At 39.9% G+C, this 16896-nt stretch overlaps 1 protein-coding gene and 1 pseudogene across 2 annotated transcripts in view; one reads left to right on the top strand and one right to left on the bottom strand.

Annotated features, from left to right (window-relative positions):
- The window catches only part of PHLPP2 (PH domain and leucine rich repeat protein phosphatase 2), an 80353-nt gene that overhangs the window by 13757 nt on the left and 49700 nt on the right, over positions 1 to 16896 (bottom strand). The window contains exons 6-12 of one of the 2 annotated variants that reach the window (XM_008069569.2): positions 15080 to 15226; positions 14466 to 14696; positions 12625 to 12827; positions 7942 to 8002; positions 4886 to 4981; positions 3478 to 3633; positions 718 to 918 (exon numbers count right to left, since the gene is read on the bottom strand). In XM_008069569.2, the coding sequence (XP_008067760.1) occupies positions 718 to 918; positions 3478 to 3633; positions 4886 to 4981; positions 7942 to 8002; positions 12625 to 12827; positions 14466 to 14696; positions 15080 to 15226 (1095 nt within the window). The remainder of the gene's footprint in view (positions 1 to 717; positions 919 to 3477; positions 3634 to 4885; positions 4982 to 7941; positions 8003 to 12624; positions 12828 to 14465; positions 14697 to 15079; positions 15227 to 16896) is intronic. The other variant, XM_008069570.2, reaches the window with a different exon arrangement.
- On the top strand, positions 11306 to 11568 carry LOC103272095 (annotated as a pseudogene).

Genomic DNA, 16896 nt, shown 5'->3' with positions numbered 1-16896 from the left:
AAGGATTGCCGGAGCCCAGCAGGTCGAGGCTGTGGTGGCCGGGAGCGGCCACTGCACTCCAGTCTGGGCGACAGCGTGAGACTCCAACTCAAAAAAAAACAAAACAAAACAGTGCTGACAAAAGAAAAATTTACCTTCAGAATTTATTTCATACGCCTGTACTTTTCTAGGTTAAGTATTCTCAGATCATTATTAAGTAATTAGAACTAAAAATTAAACACACTTTAACCACGATTTCTTTATTTAACAAGGGAGTACTATTAAGATGGGATTTTCTGATTCAACTAGTGAAATCACAGCATCTATGAAGTCATTCACCATAGTCATGGTCAGCTGTAATTTAGTGTGTCAGCCAGGCACAGTGGTTCACGCCTATAATCCTAGCATTTTGGGAGACAAAGAGAAGATTGCCTGAATTCAGGGGTTTGAGATCAGCCTGAGCAACATGGTTAAGACTCTGTGTCTCTACAATAAATCAAAAAATTAGTCAGGCATGGTGATGCATGTCTGTGGTTCTAACTACTTGGAAGGCTGAGGTGGAAGGATCACTTGCCCAGCAGGTAGAAGCTGCAGTGGCCATGAGCATGACACTGCACTTCAGCCTGGGTGACAAAGTGAGATTCCAACTCAAAAAAAACAAAACAAAACAAACACTTAGTGTGTCAAATGTAGAATTAATGTTGTATATCTGAAATGATAAATTTTGCATTCATTTACCTTGCAGGAAAGGTCTGTAGCTGGTTGTTTGCAAGGTGTAAGATGCGCAGGTGTGGGTGTCCCACCAGAACAGGTATACACTGATCTGTCAGGAGATTGTTGGTCAGATAAAGCAGCTGCAGCATACTCAGACTCTCCTCCCCAGTGCAGGCAGATGGTAAAGACTCCAGACTATTTGCAGATGCATTCAAGTATCTGAGACTGACAGAACACATACAAATCATCATTTCCTTTATTTGTTGCTTTCTTACATAAAAACCATCATGCTATATCAGTATGGAATGCTGCCATTCCAAGCTTCCAAATTGAGAAGAAAAAAAAAAAGGTAATTTTGTCCAAATAATTTCCTCTATTTGATTCTATTCTATCCAAAGTTCCTTTTACTCAACTCAAGCAAGGCAAGTACAGACGAAAGTATACAGACTTGGTTGTTTTCCCAGTCTTCTGTAGTGGCCTGATTCTAACCTAGTTTCATCTTTTACTGTCTATGCATCTACTGAAAAGGATGTTGACTCTCATGTTCACATATATCTGAACTATGGAGACAAATTTTTGAATTCATACGAATCCCCTAATAATGAATATACAGACTATTTCCATATATATGGTACTACAGACATGGCAATGAGCATCTTTGTGTCAATATCTATTATTTCTTTAGGTTACATTCCTAGAAACAGAATTTGTGGGACCAAAGGATATACATATATAAAGATTTTTTAATATATTGCCAAACTAAGATCCAGAAAGACTGTATCAGATTATACTTCCACAAGAAGATAAGAATGTCAGTTTGCTCTCAATTTTGTCACCACTGAGTATTATGATTCACTTTAATCTTTGCCAAACTATAGGTAAAACATCGTATTATTTAAAAATCTGTCTAGTATTATGTCTGGTATATACAGAACATTCTCAATAAAAGGCTGTTAATATTATTAAACTTGTGTGGTCTTAAATCTTCTTCATGTTGGGTTATCCATATCCCCAATTATTTTTTTAAGAAATTGATACAGGCTGGGCTTGGTGACTCAGCCTGTAATCCCAGCACTGTGGGAGGCCGAGGTGAGTGGACTGCCTGAGTCCGCAGGTTCAAGATCAGCCCAGCGAACTTGGAGAGACCGTGCCTCTATAATAAATAAAAAATTAGCCAGGTGAGATAGCACGTGCCTGTAGTTCTGGCTACTTGGAAGGCTGAGGTCGAGGCTGCAGTGGCCAGAAGCGTGCCAATGCACTCAAGCCTGGGCGATGGATAAATAAAAAATATAATACAAGAAACTGATTCATAATAGTTGTACATACCTAATTAGCTTTTGAGCTTATTGAGAGGTACTGTATGTCTGTTTGAATCCTTGTCCCAAAAATAAATGCTCTGTGCAGAATTAGTATTAAATATTACTAACATTTTGCTACAGCTAAGTAACTTCCTTACTACAGATCCTAAAGTTGTAAACCAATTTTATTTAGACTGTCATCAGGACTAAATGCAGTGTCATACACTGCTAACAAATACACTGCTAACAAATACTTGGTAATAACTGCATCAAGACTTTTTATAAACTTTACAAAAAGAAAATTTCTTTCAAATATTTTTTAGAATTTCCAAGATTTTATTATGAGTAATATCCAACCAAATATATAATACATTAAAAGATATAAGCAGGGCACAGTGGCTCCCAGCACTTGGGAAGGTGGAGGCGAGAAAACTGTCTGAGCCCATGGATTCGAGACCAGCCTAGGCAATATGGCGAGACTTTGTCTACAATAAATCAAAAAATTACACACATCTGTAGTTCCAGCTACTTGGAAGGCTGAAGAGGAAGGACTGCCTAAGCCCATCAGGTTGAGGTTGCAGTGACTATGAGCCTGACACTGCACTCCACCTGGGCTACAGAGTGAGACTCTGACTCAAAAACAAAAGATGTATAAGCTGCTAAAGGGAAAAAAAGCCAGACACCCACAGACTACATAATTTTTGTATGTCTCCTGTTAATTTACTACTGCTTATCTCTGTTTTCTCCATTTCTAAACCAAAGACAATACCACCTTCTTCATATTATAGAACACTATAATTAAAAACTAATATTCATTTAAAGTGACATACACATTAGCTAAACCTGATAATGGGTCTCAAAATGGGAAGACAGGTCATCTGTTTGCTAATTTACAGTGAGAAGGCAGTGAATGGTTATTACCTTTAAATACACAGTTTTTAAAGTCAGTAGTAAACTTTGCAAATAAAGACTGTAACTCAAAGATAGTTTGGTAAAGCTAGAAGCAAAAACCAAATAAACTTTTGTGTTATGTTCTTTTCTCTCCAATGCAAAAGCTGAAAATCGCCCAAGGAATATATATATATATATTATATCAGAATGTTATAATGATAAAATATATATATTATATATATATGATAATGATATAATATATATATCAGAATATTATAATTTAATCTTTAAATGTCATAACTACATTCATTTTCTTACATGAAAGCCTGAATCCTCCCCAAACTATTTAAAATTGTTTACAACATAATAACTTAAGTATTCCATGGCTACTTCAACTTTGAGTTAAAGATTCATGAAACTGTCATAGCTTCCTTCATAAAAATTGCAATTAAGTCTCCACCCATAGCAGGACTATCAGGTAAAACTCTCTATAAATATAGTTCCAAAGGTCACTCTAATGACAAGTCACTAGTTTGTTTAGCCAATGATTCTGCTCTTCGGAGAAAAAAAAAAAATCCTAACCCTTGTTACTTACTTTAAGGCCTTGGAGAAGAGGGTGTCTGGCAGCCTGGTAAGTATGTTATGCTGAATATCCAATACCTCGAGAGGGATGTGTTCCACCAGCATTGGAAGGTTTTGCACATGATTGTGTCCCACCATCAGTTTTCTCAGACTCAAGCTACTCAGAATTCTAAGGGGAAACAAGTACAAAGAAACAAATAAAAACTTACTAGAATCTTTCTTTCTGAGGTTGTGCTTGGCTTTTTCACTGAAATCAGTAAATGAAAAGAACACAGTCTTCTAGACTGCATAATCACCAACAAGTGCCTGGGTCAAGAAAGGATCCACAACCATATGTTTACCTACCACCCACCAGGAAGTCATTAGGGTCATTCTGAGAAAAAAGGAATTAATGAAAGCAAACAGCACAGAGGAGGTTTTAACTAACAAAGCAATTTCTAGAGTAAATCAATTAGATTTTAAGTCTAAACGGCAACAAAAATTCAGTGGATATATTAATATTTACAACAAATTTCATTACAATAAAAACTACTATTTACTGAGTGCTTAAAAGGTGCTAAGTCATTTAACAATGAAGCTCACAAAGGTTACATGACTTTGATTTGTCAAAGATGTCACACTGAATAGTAAATGATATAGTCTGGATTTGAACTACGGTCTGACTCCAAAGGTTGTGGTCAAACTTATTATGCTACAAGGCTTCTAGTTTAATTTTAAAGACTCCATTAGGTAATAACCACACATTTTATACCTCAGTGCTTTTGAATATATTACCTCCCACCCCTCCCCAAGCACCACTCTTTCCTCTCCACTTAGAGAAATCACACCATCTGGTAAAGGTCAATTAAATGCTATCTTCTCCATGAAGCACTCTCTAATTATTCAAAGTTCTTCTGAATTTCTAAAATATTTAATTTATACAGTCTAGTGATTAAGAGTGAAGGCTCTGGAGTAAAAATGACGACATTCAAATGCCAGCTCCCATCACCTCCTAGTTAAGCGCAAACTCAGACAAATTACCTAAATGTCCTGAATCTTAGTTTCTTCATTTCTAAGACAAGGATGACAGTACCTAAGGTTTTTAAAGAATTGAGATAAAGAAAGTGAAGTTCTTAGGACACTGCTCACTCATAATAACTCATTCTATAAAATTAACTATTACAATCACATCTCAATCTAAGCCAGCAACTCCTGGTATATTTTATCACAGGTATCTGGGCATATGCCACGCTATTCTCTCATTAAGTAGCTTGTAGGCCAACACCATGCACTAGTCCTTACTAAAGTCCTTATGGCACCTCATGCTGCCTTGCACTCAGCAGGTACTCAATATCCAACCCAAATCTAGAAAAATAATGAAACACACACCCATGTATATATTCATACATACATGCACAATATATACTTTCATACACACATACCTCATAGGAACCTCTGTGAGAAGATTATAGCTCACATCTAATATTTCTATCTTCTTTGCTTCACAGGCCCAGTCAGGAATACATTCTAGAAGGTTTCTACAGAAAATAAATAATTGAAAGGCATCATTTAAGATGACAAATGAAACTCACTTGACTGTAATGTATCCATTAACCAGTCTATGAGCCCCTTGAGAGAAGGAACACTATCTCCAAGGCATACTGTGGGACACTGCCTAGAATACAGTAGGTGCTCAGTATGGTTCATCTTCAAAGAAGGTTAAAAGTCTTTCTGCACATGTGGTAGAATGGGAAGGGAGAAAGAGATGAAGAAAGACTTCATAGAAGAGACAACTTAAAACAAAGCTTCAAGGAGGAGGAGTTCTACAGGTAATGACTGAGAAGAGAAGGAAAATGTTAGAACAAATAAAAGGAAGTAGGGACAAAAGACAACTAGTGCAGAAAAAGTTTCAAGCCATTTAGAACATGATTCAAATATTCATTGGGCCTGATTCAAATATTCAGTAGCCAGAGGTGTTGTGAGGAATTTTATTTTCATATGTGATTTAGCTTCTCTGGGTCTCAAGATAGCTATCGATTAATCAATTGATATAATGAGGCAGAATGAAGTAGTGCTACAGAAATGAAACACAGATACTGCTATGACAGCTTAGTGAAGGAAACACTTTGCCTGAAATGGAACAAGGCAAGCTTCCTCAGAGGACATCTGAAGAATGTTGTACAATGACCTGACATGAGGAGCATATTTCAAACATGGTCGGCAACATGAGGTAGAGACCAGAGATGAGAAAAGAAATGACATGATCCTTGTGGGGAATAACAAGAAGTGAGGCAATGCAAAAGCAGCTGGGAGGAGAGGGCCTGGGCTGGAGATCTGGGTGGTACTGGATGGTGCTGAGAAAAAGGAAGACACTGACACACACGAGATGGTAGAAGAGGAAGAGGAGGAGGACAAGGACGACTAACAAGGTCCAGGACTGTGGAAGTACAGGGGGCTACAGGCCAAGACAGCTGGACTGGCCTTGAACAGAGGGGAGAGGCTGAGATTAGGTATGTGCCTACATACATTCAACCAAGGTGACAGGAAGAAATCACTCACAATAGCCTCTATTTTCTCAATCAAGCAGGAAGCTAAGCTCCAGCATGGAGAAGAAGTAGAGCAATGTGGAACAGATGCTGAGGATAATGGAAGGAGCTGGTAAGAGAAAAACCAATAAGCTCCAGATGAGGGTTGGAAATTGTAAATTTATAGTGGCGTCCATTTGGATGTGATTTTCTTCAGCAATGGCCAAGCTCAGTGGAAAAGGTAAAATCTTTTATGTTGGGGTTTTTCAGGAAAGATAGGAAAGAAAGAAATGGATGGCAGGGATTCTAAAACAATAGCTTAATAATAAAGTAACAATAACAAAAAGAAACCTGGCTACAATATTTTTTTTTTTGAGTTGGAGTCTCACTTTGTCACCCAGACTGGAGTGCAGTGGCCACTCCCAGCACCTGCAGCCTCGACCTGCTGGGCTCCGGCGATCCTTCCGCCTCAGTATTCCAAGTAGCTGGAACTACAAGCGCACACTACCACACCCAGCTAATTTTTTTTCTATTTATTGTAGAGATGAGGTCTTGCCAAGTTGCCCAGGCGGGTCTCGAACCCATGGGCTCAGGCAATCCACTCACCTCAGCCTCCCAAAGCACAGGATTACAGGCTGAGCCACTGAGCTCGGTTTCTTTTTTTTTTTTTTTGAGTTGGCGTCTCACTTCACTGCCCAGGTTGGAGTGCAGTGGCACGCTCATGGCCACCCCAGTGTCGACCTGCTGGGCTCAGGTGATCCTTCCACCTCAGTCTTCCAAGTAGCTGGAACTATAGGTGTGTGCTACCGTGCCCGGCTAACTTTTGATTTATTGTAGAGACATGGTCTCGCCAAGTTGCCTGGACTGGTCTCGAACCCGCAGGCTCAGGCAATCCACTTGCCTTGGCCTCCCAAAATGCTGGGATTACAGGCTGAGCCACCGAGCCCGGTCAAGCTAATATTTCTTAAGAGATTACTGTATGCCAGGCACTATGCTATGTATTTGGCATTTATTATCTCACTTAATCGTCACAACAAGCCTGACCATATAGGACCTTGCACACTGCTTGCTCCTTCAATCTGACTTAAGCATTCTATATGCACAGCACTTATCATGTTGCCTGGTAACTGAACGATTGTTTATCTTTTCCACTATACTATAAAACCCAACCAATGAATCCAGAATGCCTAGCAGCGTGGTTTAAAATGAATGAATAAAGAAAAGCAAACCTCATTTATGTTTGTTCTTGGCCATCAACAGAAGCATTAAAGTCCTGAATATAATTACTATCACTACAAAAGTAAGACAAACATGAGTCATAAGAGTATTTTTTTAATTGAATAATTTTTTTAAAGCCCACTACCTGCCGGGCTTGGTGGCTCAGCCTGTAATCCTGCACCTTTGGAAGGCTGAGGTGAGAGGATTGCCTGAGCCCGCGGGTTCGAGATCCGCCTGGGCAGCGAGACCTCATCTCTACAATAAATCAAAAAATCAGCTGGGCGTGGTAGCACATGCCTGAAATTTCAGCTACTCGAAAGGCTGAGGCGGAAGGATAGCCAGAGCCCAGCAGGTTGAGGGTGCGGTGGCCGGGAGTGTCCACTGCACTCCAGTCTGGGCGACACAGTGAGACTCCAACTCAAAAAAAAAAAAAACCCACTACCTAAAAAATCAAGAATTATCTGATTCCAACTGACAAAACCAATGCTATAAAGATAACAGGTCTTCTTTGCATCTTATCCTAAATCCACAAGTCTTTAAGGATATAATTCACAGCATTTTTCTATCTCAAAAGGTTCTTTCCTGTAACTACAAAGTATGGCTATTAAACTTACTCTTCCACTCATCCTTTCTCTAAGTGAGCCCAAAATTTCAATATATTTCAATTTCTTATACCTCAAAACTGCCAAAGTAGCCACACACATCTCTGAAACAGTAAGAATCAAACAAGCACTACCCTCATGACAGACACTCACCGGGAGAGTTCTAGGGAAGTGAGTAGACTGGGTACCGGATAGACATTCACTGCTGTCAGCTCTAATAAAAAACAAATAGACGTTAGTGATATCCTCTAAAGAAGAAAGTGACAGTTGACAAGAGAAAAGTCGTTTAGTGAAATCACAACAGAGAAAACTGATGTCCTCCACTAAGATGAACTAAAAATAAAAACTATTGAGTAACTCACTTTGACTAACTGCTTGATCCCAATTTGTTTTGAAAAACACATACAGCCAGGCGCAGTAATCCCAGTACTTTGGAAGGCGAAGGATTGCCTGAGCCCAGTTCAAGACCAGCCTGAGCAACTTGGCGAGACCTCGTCTTTACAATAAATAAAGAAATTAGCCGGACGTAGTGGCTTGTACCTGTGGTTCCAGCTACTTGGAAGGTTGAGATGGAAGGATTGTCTGAGCCCAGCAGGTTAAAGCTGTGGTGGCTGTGAGCGTACCACTACTGCATTCTAGCCTGGGTGACAGAGTGAGACTCTGACTCAAAAATAAATAGAATAAAATGTTAAAAGTATAACATAAATAAAGAAAAGTGTAATAATTCAGTGAATTTTTACAAACTGAATATCTAGTGGAACCAACACCCAGATCAAGAAACAGAACATTACCAGCTCCCTGGAAGCTTCACCTTGTCTTCCCTTCCAGTAACTACCCTGCAAGGGCAACACCATTCTGACTACAAATACGACAGATTACTTTTGTCTATTTATATAAATATACACATATAGTATGTATAGTTTTTTCTCTGGCTTCATTCACTCCACAATATGCTTGTAGGATTTGTTCACATTGTTGCATATGGCTATAGTTCATTCATTCTCATCCCTGTATTAAATTATTTTATGTGAATATGTTATAATTTATTTGCCCATTTTGGAATTGATGGGAATTTAAGCCTTTTCTAGTTTGGGGTTACTATGAACATATTTATCCATGTCTTTTGTGGATTCTAATATAAGCACTTAGTCGAGTATATGCCTAGGAGGGTACTGGTGGGTACAGGATATGTTTATGTTCACTCTTAGGTAGATACTACTGAACACTTTTCCAAAGTGGTTGTACCAATTTATAATAGCTGCCACTGTTATTTTCTGTCTTTTCCATTCTAGTCATTCTGGTAGGTATGTGGTAGTGCCACATAAGGGTTTCAATTTGCATATTCCTAATGACTAGCAAAATTGAGTGTCTCTCCCTATGTTAAATGATCACTTCTTTTATGAAACTAAGTTATTTACTTTGAGGCATCAAAACTGCAACTCCTGTTGGCCAGGAGCAGTGTCTCACACCTGTAATCCCAGAGCTGTGGGAAGCAGAGGAGAGAGGACTGCCTGAGCCTAGGAGCTCGAGAGCAAACTGGGCAAATTGACAAGATCTCACCTCTACAATAAATAAAATAATCAACCAGGCATGGTGGCACACACCTGTGGTTCCAGCTTTTTGGAAGGCTGAGGTGAAAGGATAGCCTGAGTCTGGCAGATCAAAGCTACCGAGCAATAGGCAATGCTACTGCACTCTAGCCTGGGCGACAAAATAAGATGCTCACTCAAAAAAAAAACAAATGTTTATGTGAATTCTTCCAGGTTGCAGAATCTAAGGATTCTATAAACAGAGTACATACCCTCAAACAAGCCCTATTCAATACACTGGTGTGATAGAAGTTCAGTGACTAAGAAGCACTACATGTGTACTGATGAGGTCTTTTCCAGCACGGCCAAGCATGCAGACTCTGTAGATACATTAAGAATAATCGAGATGGGCCTGATAGCAATCATCTCCATTGGAAGGACTTAATATTATGTCACAGCATCCATAAATGGCACAAGTCAACATTCATCAGTTTGGACACTCTTCTGACCAAGCAATTAATCTAAGACAACAATCTGAAGCTTCTATAACATAACAGGCAACACAAACAGAAATCCTTAATATTCTTATTTTATTTTATTTTTTTTGAGTTGGAGTCTTACTCTGTCATCCAGACTGGAGTGTAGGGTTATCATCATAGCTACTGTAGCCTCGACCTGCTGGGCTCAGTCTATCCTTCCACCTCAGCCTTCCAAGTAGCTGGAACTACAGATGCATGCCATCATACCCAGCTAGTTTTTGTGATTTATTTTAGAGACCAGATCTTGCCAAGTTGCCCAGGTTGGTCTCGAAACCCTGGGCTCAGGCAATCCTCTTGCCTTGGCCTCCCAAAGTGCTGGGATTGCAGGCTGAGCCACCGTGCCTTGCCTACCTGGCTAATTTTTAAAAATTTTTTGGAGACGGGGTCTTGCTATATTGCCCAGGCTGGTCTCAAATGCCTAGCTTCAAGTGATCATCCTACCTCAGCCTCCCAAAGTGCTGGTGATTACAGGTGTGAGTCACTGAACTCAGCTGCTTAAAAAAAAAAATTTAAATATTACACATACAAAGAGGTAAACATCACCCCATATATGGTTTTCATCATTTCTCATGGATTCTTTCATTCTGTTATGGCATACTTAATGCTAAGAAAACAATATTCCTGTGTTTTCAATTCTGATTAACTATCATAGTATACACGTACTTTACTTTCTTTCCTTGCTCAAAAATATTAATACACAAAACTTATATATATTCATTTCCACTGCTGTGCAATATTTAATTATATAAATATCACTACTGATTTACCCATTTCCTAGTAATAGTCCATTTTTTCACTATCACAATGCTGTGATAAACATTCTTTTACATATCACTTCGTGCATATGTGTCTTTGGGATAGATTCCAAGCAGGGGAACTGCTAGAAGATGGTATATGTGTGCCTTCGACTGCCGTAACACTGTCACATTACTCTTCCAAGTGGTTTTACTAGTCAATTCTCACTGGCAGTGTTTAAGAGCTCTGGGAGATGCTTCTCCTCCTATCTGGTTACACTCAGCATTATCTTTTTCATTTTGTTTTTTTTTTTGAGTTGGAGTCTCTGTCGCCCAGGCTGGAGTGCAGTGGCACACTCACAGTCACCACAGCCTTGACCTGCTGGGCTCAGTGAAGCTTTCACCTCAGCCTTTCAAAGCAGCTGGAACTATAGGTATGCGCCACCACGCCCAGTTAATTTTCTGATTTACTGTAGAGGTGAGGTCTTGCCAAGTTGCCCAGGTTGGTATCAAACTCATGGGCTCAGGCAACCCTCTCACCTCGGTTTCCCAAAGTGCTGGGATTATAGGCGTGAGCCACCATGCCCAGTCAGCATAACCTTTTCTAAAAAATGTGATACTCTCAAGTCACCTCTCACTCAGGACACGGAAGGTGGAGTAACCCGCTGAGTCACACAGCTGCTCTGTCCTGCAGTCCTTTCCCTCAAGCTGTGACATGGAGAGAGTGACCTCAGCCCTTTTCCTACTGGTAGGCCTGCCCACCTGCCAATGACCCATTTGCTGATACAGACAGTCCCTTCTACTATGACTGGAAAGGCCTGCAGCTGAGTGGTATTATTGTTGGAGGGCTCCTGTGCATTGCTGGGATCGCTGTGGCCCTGAGTGGGAAAAATAAAATGCAAGGGCAATCAGAAGCACAGCCCCTTACCTGAGAAAGCCACCCCACTTATCACTCAAGGCTCTGCCAGTACCTACTGAGCACAGAACCAACCTCTAGAGATGCCCCAAAGCCTGACACTGGCCTTCCACCCCACTCCTCCCTCCCCTGGAGACCTTACCCTCCAGGATGAACTTTTTCTCTAAGAGCAGCTGTTAGGTCCTTTTCTGATCAGGAAACTGTCCAAAGCTTACTTATAAATTAAATTGGTCTCACCTTTCCCTCCCATGAAAAAAAAATTTGATGAGTAAGAAATGTTACTATTTAGATTTGCATTTTTCTGACAGTGAAATTGAGCATCTTTTTATTTCCTTCTTTAAACAGAGAAAAAGGTAAGTACAACTTTTGTGGTAAAAATAACTCTCCATAAAAAGAATGGTCTCAACAAATTTGAGGCCCTCCACGATGAAAAATATTCCTAAATTGGGTGCAGTGGCTCAAGCCTGTAATCCCAGTACTTTGCCTGTAATCCCAGTACTTTGGGAGGCCGAGGCAAGAGGATTGCCTGAGCCCAGGAGTTCGAGACCAGCCTGGGCAACTTGATAAGACCTCATCTCTACAATAAATCAATAATTAGCCAGGCACGGTGGTGCACACCTGTAGTTCCAGCTACTTGGAAGACTGAGGCAGAAGGATTACCTGAGTCCAGCAGGTCAGGGCTGCAGTGGCCGTGAGCAAGCTACTGCACTCCAGCCTGGGTAACAGAGTGAGACTCCAGCACACAAAAAAGGAAAAACCATTCCTTACGGGCCATTCAAAAAGAGGCGGTGGTCCAGATGTAGTTCCTGGGCTATAGTTTGCCAACCCCTGTTTCAGATTATTACTGACACTTTTGTTTTAAACACGCTTGCCTGTTATTTTGTAAAATGACTCTTATTAGGCTCACTTAGTAAACCTCAGAGTATCTTGCCATGTCTTTTCATGCACATCACAACCACTTAAGTGTTGACAGCAAAGTGAAGAAACAAAGCTAGGCCTCAATGAGTCACAAAATCCATTCTGCAGAGTCACTGAGAAGCACCACAGATGCCACTGTTCTTAGAAAGCATTGACTGGCACTGAAAGGGAAAAAACAGGAGCCTGGACAAAAAACTCACTGTTGGAATTGGCGTAGACAGTCCTAAGGGAAAAGCCGCTGAGTGTCAGTTCCCTCAGCTGGTTTCGCTCACAGTGCAGCTGCTCTAAGTTGCATAAGGAGCTGAGATCTAAGTCAGTCAGCTGGTTGTCCCGCAGATCCATGTGAGTGATGTATCTATTTCCCTCCAGATTTTCAAGAACCATGGTTTTCAAACAGTTCATCCTTAATATTCCAAAACAAGGAAATATCACAAATAGATTCAATTAATTTGTTTACCAAAAGAAAACTAGGAGAGCTAATCCCTTTTTCTATTTCCTTAACAACTTAAGAATTTCACTACTTGCCTCATTTTGCAAGGTACTATATAAATAACCACATATAGTTTATAAACAAATAACTCAAGGTACTAAGAAGTTAGAGAATCCAGACTGGCAAATATATATACAAATTAAATAAAGAGAAGAAACAAAGGGCTTATATGCTCAAACAGCCAAATACTTTTATCCAAATACCTAAAGTTAGGTAGGAACTAAGAAATAGGCCAAAGGAACAAGATGAACATAAGCTTTAGGATTAGTAAACAGCAAAGTAATCATGAAAATACCACGTCAAGAGAAAGAGGACACAGTCACGCTTCCTTCTGTGACTGTAACATAATTAACATAACATTAATTAATGGAGAAGAAAATAATCTGTATGTATTTTGAAAAGTTCAAAGGCTTCTGGGTTCATTTCTATGCAAGTATATGATTTAATGCACATAGACCTGTTTTCATTTTCCTGTATTTCAATAAACCTGCCACTTACTAAGTCTTTACAAGGTACATTAATAACTACTGTAAATGACAGACCATCTAGTAGGTGTCCTTTAATAATTTCCTTTAGGAAAAGTTTCTGACTAGAAAATAAAACTCTCATAAAAATTCTTAGTGGTAAAACCTTTAATATTTTGATTATAATACAACAGATAGCAAGAAGAAACCCAATGACTCAAAAGAAAAATGGTTAACTTTATAGAAAACTATAAATTACTAATATGCATATAAAAAGATACTCAACCTCACTCCTAAGTAAATAAATATGGATTAAAGCAATGAAATACGGCCAGGCACAGTAGCTCACACCTGTAATCCCAAAACTTTGAGAGGCTGAGACGAGGATTGCTTGAGCCCAGGAGTTCAAGACCAGCCTGCCTGGACAACATAGCAAGACTTAATTTCCACAACAAATTAAAAAAAAAAAAACTTAAAAATTAGCAGGGCCTGGTGGTATGTGCCTGTAGACCCAGCTACTTGGGAAGCTGAGACAGAAGAACCACATGAGCCCAGGAGGACAAGGCTGCAGTAAGCCCCGTGATCGTACCACTGCACTCTGGTATAGAGATCAGAGTGAGACTCCAACTCATAAAAGAAAATACTTTATGGACAATAAGAAAAAAGACTGCTAAAATCCAACACCAACAAGTATGTAAAGAAACAGGAATTCTCATAAAATGTTGCTGGGAGGGTAAGTCAGAACCACCACTGTCAAAGTTAGGTCTCTATCATGTACCTAATGTGATCCTTAATTTTTGTTACTGAGTGATAAATGAAGTTTTATTACAACCCTGAAAATATCTATTTCTATACTGTTTTAAAATCCTAATGTTTTAAGTAAGTCTCAAAACGAATTTTTTTTTATAGAGACATGGTCTTGCTATGTTGCCCAGGCTGGTCTCAAATTCTTGGCCACAAGCAATCCTCTTGCCTCTACCTCCCAAAGTGCTGATATTTCTGTGCCCAGCCTAAGGGATATCTTTATAAAGACAAAAAGGTCCGTAAGAGTCTACTGAAAGGAAGATATGGTAAAGAATGACCTTACCTTAAATCCACATACTTGATGTGGCTCATCCTGCTCAGCACCCCTAGGTTTAGGGCTTCCAGGCAATTTCCTGCCATAACCACCTTATCTAACATAGTGAGTTTTTCATAAACCTCAGGAATTTGACTAAAGTTGTTAAAGGAAATTCCCAGGGAGGAAAGCTGTTGTAGATTTCCCAATTCTTCAGGTAAAGTAGTCAGAAAGTTGCCATCAAGGCAGAGAGTTTGAAGACTGTAGGAAGAAAACAAAACAAGTCCACTTTATGAAAGATTTCTTTGGAATGGACTGACTTATTCATTCCAAAAATGGCAACGCATCCTAACTCTATCTGTAGATGCTTAACAGATGACTTCTGCCATGCTTTTTTTTTAACTTATATGAATAGTCCCTCCAACATTAAGAAAAACCAGGACTTCTGCTGTTGAAGCTGAGGGATTACTCACTGCAACAGGAACATAGATCTCTGGTGACAAAAACTGTTACTGACTAGAATTTTAATAATTATATGATATAATTCACTCCAAGAGCTCATGATACAACCTCCATTCCAAATGCCAAACAAGTTCCTTATTCTGTAAGGGAAAAGAGGAATCTAGTAAAAGTAAGATACTTACTTTAGCAGATTGCCTATTTGACTGGGTAGATTATTAAATCCATTACAGGAAAGGTTGAGCTCAGTCAAGGTAGAGATCTCACACAGCAATACAGGAAACAGTCCAAGTTTATTATGGGACAAGTTCAAGCCTTTCAGTTGAGAAAATCTAAAAAGCAAAGGTAAAACTGTATACTGTATTTCAATAAATCTGTTACTATATCTTTACAATGGCATCAATGGTCTTCAATGACCGATTTATTTATTTTCTTTTCTTTTTTTTTTTGAGTTGGAGTCTCACTCTGTTTCCCAAGTTGGAGTGCAGTGGCACACTCACGGCCACTATAGACTTGACCTGTTGGTCTCAGGCGATCCTTCTGCCTCAGCTTTCCAAGTGACTGGAACTATAGACGCATGCCACCACACCCAGCTGATTTTTTGATTTATTGTAGAGACAAGGTCTCACCATGTTGCCCAGGCTGGTCTCCTCTTGCCTCTGCCTCCCAAAGTGCTGGGATTATAGCCATCGCTCACAGCTGATGATCTATTTTAAAGACTCTATTTTAAATGGCCAACTTTCCTCCCTGAGAATTTATTCCAAAAATATTTACTGAGCACTCACTACATGCCAAACATTGAGTAGGCACAGAGGATACCAAGATGACTAATGCACACAGTCCATGCTATCAAGGAAATCAAGTCTAATGTTAGAAGAGTTCTCTTTTCTCCTTAAAAAGGAAGAAAATCTTGAAGAACAGGTCATGCTGGTACAACATTTTTGTATTTACTTATACTTGATATGCTTAAAATCTTTTCCATTATTAAATTTCTGAGGCCAGGCATGGCGGCTCATGCTAATAATCCCAGCACTTTGAGAGGCTGAGGTGGGAGAATTGCCTGAGCCCACAGCTTCAAGACCAGCCCGGGCAACTTGGCAAGACCTCATCTCTATAATAAACCAAGAAATTAGCTGGGCATGGTGGTGCACGCCTGTAGTCCCAGCTACTTGGAAGGCTGAGGTGGAAGGATTGCCTGAGCCCAGCAGGTCGAGGCGGCAGTGGCTGTGAGTGTGCCACTGCACTTCAGCCTGGGTGGGCAAATAAAAATAAAAAATAAAAAAATAAATCTCTGCATATAATATGCAAAAGCCTTGCAAGAATTAGTCAAAGACACAGGAGTAGCTAACAAGTATGTAGATCAAATCCCAATATAAGCAACTTTTTTTCATACTAAAATTATGTTGGTTCATATGTCATTTAAAATGAATGGACCAGTTAGAGCTTGAGAATACGAATGTTGGGCCAGGTGCGGTGGCTCATACCTATAATCCCAGCACTTTGGGAGGCAGAGACGAGAGGATTGCCTGAGCTCAGGGATTCAAGCCCAGCCTGGGCAACTTGGTAAGACCTCGTCTCCACAACAAAAATTTAAAAAGCTAGGCATGTTAGCATATGCCTATAGTTCCAGCTACTTGGAAGGTTAAGGTGAAAGGATCTCCTGAGCCCAGCAGGTTGAGGCTGCTGTGGCAGTAAGCATTGAGCCACTGCACTACAGCCTGGGCGACAGAGTGAGACTCCAACTCAAAAAAAAAAGAAGAATGTAACACAGCATCGTACCATAATTTGTTCTAATATACAACAGGAAATAGTAATTTTCAGTGCTACTATTTTGTAAAAGTAGAAGTAAAAGTATCGACCAGATGTGGTCGCTCATGCCTATGATGCCAGTACTTTGGGAAGCCAAGGTGAGAGGAATCCTGAGCCCATGGGTTCAACACCAGCCTGGGCAACTTGGTGAGACCTCATCTCTACAATAAATCAAAAAATAGCCAGGTGTGGT

The sequence above is a fragment of the Carlito syrichta genome, unplaced genomic scaffold (assembly GCF_000164805.1).
Source record: "Carlito syrichta isolate Samal-C Ts95f unplaced genomic scaffold, Tarsius_syrichta-2.0.1 Scaffold312120, whole genome shotgun sequence".
Classification (NCBI taxonomy): Eukaryota; Metazoa; Chordata; class Mammalia; order Primates; family Tarsiidae; genus Carlito; species Carlito syrichta.
The sequence above is the reverse complement of the archived record's forward strand: the minus strand, read 5'-3'. Positions and strand labels throughout refer to the sequence as shown.